General features: G+C 36.0%; 1 protein-coding gene across 1 annotated transcript; it reads left to right on the forward strand.

The window, feature by feature from the left end:
• Positions 1 to 326: 326 nt before the first annotated feature.
• LOC114729195 (ylmG homolog protein 1-1, chloroplastic) lies at positions 327 to 1,359 on the forward strand. Its single transcript, XM_028916171.1, has one exon. It carries the CDS (start codon positions 398 to 400, stop codon positions 1,091 to 1,093), a length of 696 nt encoding a protein of 231 aa, XP_028772004.1. The 5' UTR covers positions 327 to 397; the 3' UTR covers positions 1,094 to 1,359.
• Positions 1,360 to 7,198: the final 5,839 nt, after the last annotated feature.

Raw genomic sequence — 7,198 nt, forward strand, 5'->3', positions numbered from 1 at the left:
TTATTATTCCTAAAAGAATTAAAAATAAGTATATTTAATTGTAATTAATATAGAGCTAACTGACTAATTTGAATAGATTAAAAAATTAATTAAATTAATTATTTATAATAAATAAGTATTATCTACTCTAAAATATTTTTACTAATTAAGTGTCATTTGATAAAATATTTGACATGAGCAATTATTATAAGAATTATTAAAAAAATGATAAATGTAAACAATAAATTACATTTTTATTAAATACGGAGGAGATAGTATTTTTTTCGGCGGTATTTACCTCGGCTATCTCACCAAGCGCCTTGCAACGAAAATCTAATGTGAATTTAGGCCATTTTATCCCTAGCCAACTGGTGTTTGCGTAGAGGCAGAGCAATCGAAGAAGATAGCTTCATCGGCTATGGCTTCTTCCGCTCAATTCCTTCACTCCTCCTTGCCTCTTCTTCCAAATCTCAGGCCCAAATACAGTCCTCACTCTTCTCTCTCTTTTCTCCCTCCTAAACCCGCCATTACTTTCCACTCCAATCCTCAATCTCTCCGTCATTTTCCACTTGTTCGTCCTGCCTCGGCCTCTTCCTCTTCCTCTGCTCTCTCGCCGGAACTGCCCCTTCAAGCTTCCCCACCCTCAACGCCGGAAATTCTCAAAGGTTCAACTCGCACTCTTGCTTCGATATTTGCCCTAGCTTTATCTCTATCTCGCGTGGTTATCAAACTAGTTCCTGGGCCGGAGCAGCTCGCCGCAATTCTTAACCTTCAGAGAAATGCTATCTCCACCGCCGGTCCTCTCTTCTTTGCGTCGTTGCGGGATCGTCCTGCGGGTTCGTTGAACACGCCGCTCACTGTTGTGGCTGCCGGACTTGCTAAGTGGCTTGACATCTATAGTGGGGTTTTGATGGTTAGGGTTTTGCTCAGTTGGTTCCCCAACATTCCTTGGGAGCGTCAGCCTCTGTCGGCTATACGAGACCTTTGTGATCCTTATTTGAACTTATTTCGGAATATCATTCCCCCAGTATTTGATACACTTGATGTTAGTCCGCTCCTAGCTTTTGCGGTACTAGGCACTCTTGGCTCAATTCTCCATGGAAGCAGCGGGTGATTGGGTGAAAAGTTCAGCTGTGTATGGAGTAATGAAATGCTGTACGCAGACTTTATTTTCAATGTTAGCTTTATCTTCCGATATTTTGTATTTCGTTGTCTTAGGGATACAAGTACTTTAATAAGTTCGTCAGGATTCAATATATAAATTTTGACAGTTTTTGGCATTAGCTTACTTGATTAGTTGATTTTGGGACTTTAATCGATTGTATTCTGTTATAGCTACGCTGAATAACAGATATTTGAATATTTCTCCAATTTCTTGAATGTGTTATCTCATCCGTTTGAAGATTTTATTTATTTATTTTCCATATAGCCATGTGGTGAAGCAACTAAGAGTAATAAAACGTCTTAGTTCAACTTGGAATCTGAAAGCAGGTGTTCAAATTCTTGGACCTTTGGTCTGCACGACTCTTATCTGTCCATCAAATGTGATGTGTATCACAAGTCAACACATAGTGTGCGTATTTATGATTACATATAACCAGAAGTTAAGGTCTTGATGTTTTCCTGAGTTACTGAATTAGTTGGCAGTCAGGTCCCTTTGCTTGTGCCATTGTGCTACATGTTGTACGTCTCTTGTCTCTTCATTGATTATTTTTTCCTTTCGATTTCAAATACTGAGATTTCTGTGAGATTTTGTGTCCATTAATTATTCCAATGTTGGTGTATCTAAGTAGAAAAATATATTATTGTTGTCTACTTGGTTTTTATTCCACATAAAATTTCAAGGAGGATGATTTGTGGCTTAGCTCTGCTAGAAAATGCAGCTGCGGTCATGTACTGGACAGTATGAGGATGATGGTTAGAGGTTTGGCCTTTTGATACTAATTTTGCAGCGTACTGGATCCCATAATTTCTAAACCACGTTGACAGCGATCCATTTCACTAAAGTTAGTCACAAAGAAATCCACCATGGGACACTAAGAATTTATATTGATTGAATTGGCTTTTCTGTTTGGTCTCTGGTTCTCACTTGTCAATTGTGCGTCACTTTGTGAATGCTCTCTTTCTTGCTCTACATGTCAAGGACTATTTCCATAGCTTCATCATGGTTTTCCACTCAAATTCTTTTAAGGGTGTCTGTCTTGGATATGCAAAGAGACTGGGCAGCATTGCTGCATGTTTGGCTCTTTTTTTCTTTTGCTTTTTTTTTTTTCCTGCGTTACTGCTCTGTAATTTCACTTTCTTGGAGGATTCCAAATCCTCCTCCCTTGGATCTTCTTTCTTGATCAAATCCTTAAAAAGTGAAGTTCACACTTCACATCCTTTAACGTGCCTGGTTTGTTCATTTTTACTGCATGTTAATTGTTGGGATTTTATGTTCTCGGATATCAGGACAACAACTTTATGCAAGTATAGAGAGGAATGAAATGGGTTCCTGTGTTGTGGAAATTGAGATGCATTTGAAGTTTATCCCTCTATTGGAAGAACATTCATGCTTTTTTCTATGTGCACAAAGTGTTGTACTCTCTCTCACACACATAAATATACGTTGCTGTTTAAGAGTTAGTCTCTGTGTAGATATGCTGTACTCTTGCAAACGGAGAAACGAAAGAAAAGGGATAGAATGCTGTGCTACACAGATGCCCTCGAGGCAAGTTGATATGTTGTTGCTTCAGTATCTGTCTGAGGACTTATTCCTTGTGGCCAATTTTTGAAGTGCTTAAGATGGTAGAGGATAGGCTTTAAAAATTTGACATACTAGCCTTCTAAATATACCTTGGGCATTTAGCAGTTTGGATGCCCTACATCCACAAAAAATGGATGTGGAGGGTGCATACAAGGAGAGGCAGAGAGAAGAGTGGATGAGTATAATTGAGATGTACATCCCATGTATAGCCTCATTCTCTAGTGATTCTATCTTTGGATGCATGAATAGATGAATGAAAAGACTTCAATCTGGAATTCAAGAAAAAGCTTGTGAGAAGGCTGTTATTGACCAGCAATAAGAGGAAGAGGGAAGGAGAGAAGGAAGACCTGGGTGATTAGTTGGGAGGTATCTAGCAGCCTCCAAGGGCCTGGAGGTTTTACTTTTTTTGTTTTTTTTCTGTTTTTTTTTTTTGGGTCCTTTTATTTGTTAGTTTGGCTTGTTTCCTATCTCTAGATTTTATACTGTCTCATTGTTAATTCAGAATTTCTTCTCTATTTTTCACATCTCTTCTGTTTTCCCGAATTCTTCCATAGGATTGAGTTCCATGAACTTCAATGTGATTACGGCAGTATTATGTCTTTGCATTTTGACGTTGTCGGTCAAATATTGTTAGTCGAAATTCCGTCTTTGCATAGGAAAATGGAAGAAGAGAGGAAGTAAATCAAATTCACACTTATATTTTGTGTAATTCACAAAGGCTGCATCCTTCCTCCCTATATTTTTTTGAATCAAACGAGAAAGAGAACTTTTTTTGGTCGTTTCCCCTCCAAAAACCTCATCCAAATTGTGTTATTGTTTTTAAGCACTCGGTAATAAATTGTTCATCAAGCGATTCGTGTGTGCCATGCGTGTGTGCGTATTCTGGCAGGAAATTGCTCATTATCCCAAAGGGGAGATGCTATATCCCTATATTGCTATGTACTGTGAGATGCTAGTGGCCAAGTTTCTTCAAGAAACAGTATCCTAGGATTAGATCCCAGCATGATGTGTGTGTGAACACATGCAAGTTGACCCAAGTGAAAACAAAGGTCATTAATGCACTAGACTACAAACAACCTTAAGCTGAGCATAGATGTTTTTTAATGGTTAATCAAATTTAGGATTCTTAAACATTTCAATAGCGATTGATGTCAGCTTAGCCTTTTTGTACATTTAATTGTGTAGATCTCGTGGGAAATTTGAGAAATTATGAATTTTTAGAATATAGTATATATACATATAGAGAGAGAGAGAGAGAGAGAGAGAGAGAGAGATGGAAAGGGTGTTTACAAACTATAAAAAGTCTGCCAGGTTCTATTCATAGAGCAGCGCTTTTTTGATAGTCTATCCCACAAGGTGCAACTTGAGGTAGGACAACATTTCAGCAGATAATTCTCATAGGCATTTGAGCCCATAGAATCTATATATACTAGGATCCTCTCAACTGACGCAGCGCAGGTTGAATGTGTCTTCTTGAAGACTTCACTTGACGTGTTAGTGTTAAATCTAAGGAACAGTGTTTCCTCACATGGCAACTTGCATCCTTAATTTAATGATAACTTTTATTTGGTTCAATGTCTTCAAAGGATGTAACGTGAGCTACTTAGACGTGTCTTTGTCTTTGTAGATACGCAAAGCTTGCTTGTCCCGCTACATGCATGCATACGCACATGTTGATGATGTTAATGTTGTCAGTATAATTGCAGTATGCAGGTTTTGTAACCAAGGCTCTTCTTCTTCTTTCTTCAAAAGTTACCCCTCAAAGCGCTCCAATCAAATCATGCCGCTCACCAGCCTGGGAATCATGACAATACCCGCATAGCATTTTACTAGTTTCACGCCTACTATCATGTTCATATATAATGCTACTAGTATATGGGAACTTGCACATGCTTTTCTATATTTTAGTGTCAGGTTTTTAATATAAAACTGATTGACTAATTTGAGTAAATTGAGATAATGTATTAAGTTAGTTATTTGTAATAAATATATATTGTCTTTTCAAAAATATTTTTACTAATCATATGTATTAGCTATAACTATTATTTAATGGAATATTTACATATGTAACTACTACAAAAACTATTTTGAAATAAATAAACAAATATAAGAGACAAAATGGTTAAAATTTTATATTTAAAACCAAATTAAAAGTTAAACTAGTTTTTTTTATACACAACTAGCTCTTATATTAATAGTTGGAGGTAGTATATTACTACAATCAGACATGAAGAGTGAATTATGCAGATCGGATTTCCTCTTTTGCTTTACGTGGGTGAGAGATTCGTTGGTAACTGAGGTTAATTTCCTTCTGGGCATTTGAGGATGAAGGATTAAGGTCTGTTTGGCCAACCTCCAAAACCATGGTTTTGGAACCCAAACCATGGTTTTGGTTCCAAACTTGCCAAACAAGGGAAGAAATTGACAAATCATGGTTTTAGATCAAAACCATGGTTTGGTTTCAGAAGAAGTGAATTTATTCTGCTTCTGACTCAAATTGGAGAGTATGATTGTGTTTGTTAGAGTAGATCTCAACAATAATATGATTTTAACATCATTCAATTATTTTTTTTATAAACATATTTAATTTTATATCTTATAAATATATACCCATATTAATTATTTTATCTTATGTGTTATTAATTATATTGGTAAAAAATATATTATTAATAATTTTATTCTCTCAAATTAAAATATATCATAAAATATATCTTTTTGTAATTATCATATTAATTTATGTTTGTTTAGTAATTTATATATATAAAAAGTGCTTCTGATAACAACTATCTAAATACTCTCACTTTTCAGAATTATTTTTTCACAAAATCTATTCTCTCTAGAATCTATTCTCTAAAAGCTATTCTCCAAACTATGGTTTGGTTTTATCCAAACACCCTCTAAAATAGTGATTATTTCAAACAGCCTTGAATATGTTAGAACACTTGTAGGATATTATGTGGCATGATTTGACTGATATAGACTGCAGTACATTATGCAAGGATTTAAAACCCCCCCCCCCCACAAAAAAAACCCAAAAAAGGCTTCCACCTTTCCTTTCCCCCCAGGGGGGGACCAACTTCCACATTTCCATCGTATTTATAAAAGGAAGTGAAAATAATCAAGCATTTGGTTCAACCGGTAAGGAGTTGCATCAACCTAATTTGAAATCTCCGGTTGAAGATTTGGGAACCCAATCAAGTTACTTGCCGTAAGAGCTTTGTTATTCTCTGTGATTCTCATTCAGCTCGATCCAAATTAGAGTGAGGCAGGCCCAAGTCATATGGCGGTCTTGCGCTTTTTTTTTTGTGTAGTTTTTTTTGAGTAGGCAAGTAGAGCTTGCAGGCAGGGATCGAACCCTGATAAGGGCCACCAACGGGCAGCTACCATGCCATTGCGCCACGCATGCGCTGGTGCAGTCTTGCTACTCCAAAGAACTACAAATGATATGAAGTACGGGCAAATAATTCGTTTGGCTTTTTTTTTTTCTTTTGGGCCCCCGAATAAGAGTAAATGCTATATAAGAGAAAAAATGTTTAAATGTTACGATGAGGTAAAAGAAGATGAAAGAACCATGTCAACAGAATAATAATAACAGAAATCAGTTAAAAGAAAAATGATATCTAGGCTTTTATAAATAGGCTTTATAGTCGTGTAATCCATAACAAAGGTACGCAAAGACACTTGCTAATTCGCTTGGTTGGAGGGGGAGGAAAAGAGAACAATTTTTAATGGATTTCCATTCCTCTCCCCTTTTCTTTCCTTATTTTCTCTCCATTAAAATCTCTCATTTCCTTTCCCCATATGCAAGGACTAATCTAGCCCTGTTAATTCCTTGTCTTAGTGCCTTTGTTCCTCTCCCTCTCCTACCTATTTTTAACTTCCCGTCCGTTGAAATAGTCCTTCCCATCCACATCTATAACAATTAAACTTAGAATGATTTGGTTAAGGAACAAGACTTCCGACAGCAAATCCATAGCTTGCTTATGAAAAGTAGGAAGTAAGGTCATTTTCGTTACGAAGTATTAAAAATGAAGATATGAATTAAAATTAAGATTGAGAAAATCTACTAAAAGAGTAGTTAGCATAAAAGATTACTTGTTTTATTGGATTAGTCAAACCTATATATGATTGGAGAATATTATTAGGGGAAAAGGTATTTTCCAATTCTATCTTTATGAGTTTATTTAATATCATGTAACAAACAATCTCTCATACTAAGTATTCTTTTAATAAATTTTCTTAATTATAATCTCAGTCTTTATTTTTTATTTTCAATGTTTCGTCGTAAAATGACTTTAAGATAGTTTTGATGTTGAATGAAATTTATAGTGATCTAAAAATAATATATGCAATTCTAGAAGCAATTCATAGCTGGGATGGATTGCGAGGGAAGTCAAAGGGAGCATGGAGTATTGCCGTACAGATCATGCTTTTGACACTTGAAAAACGGTGTTTCCAGCGGGCAGCGATGTT

The sequence above is a fragment of the Neltuma alba genome, unplaced genomic scaffold, assembly GCF_004799145.2.
Source record: "Neltuma alba isolate B1F8T4 unplaced genomic scaffold, ASM479914v2 tig00012615_pilon, whole genome shotgun sequence".
NCBI lineage: Eukaryota > Viridiplantae > Streptophyta > Magnoliopsida > Fabales > Fabaceae > Neltuma > Neltuma alba.

Bases quoted from the DNA above. Each gene is read 5' to 3' on its own strand.
- LOC114729195 (XM_028916171.1), top strand. From the start codon at position 398: ATGGCTTCTTCCGCTCAATTCCTTCACTCCTCCTTGCCTCTTCTTCCA.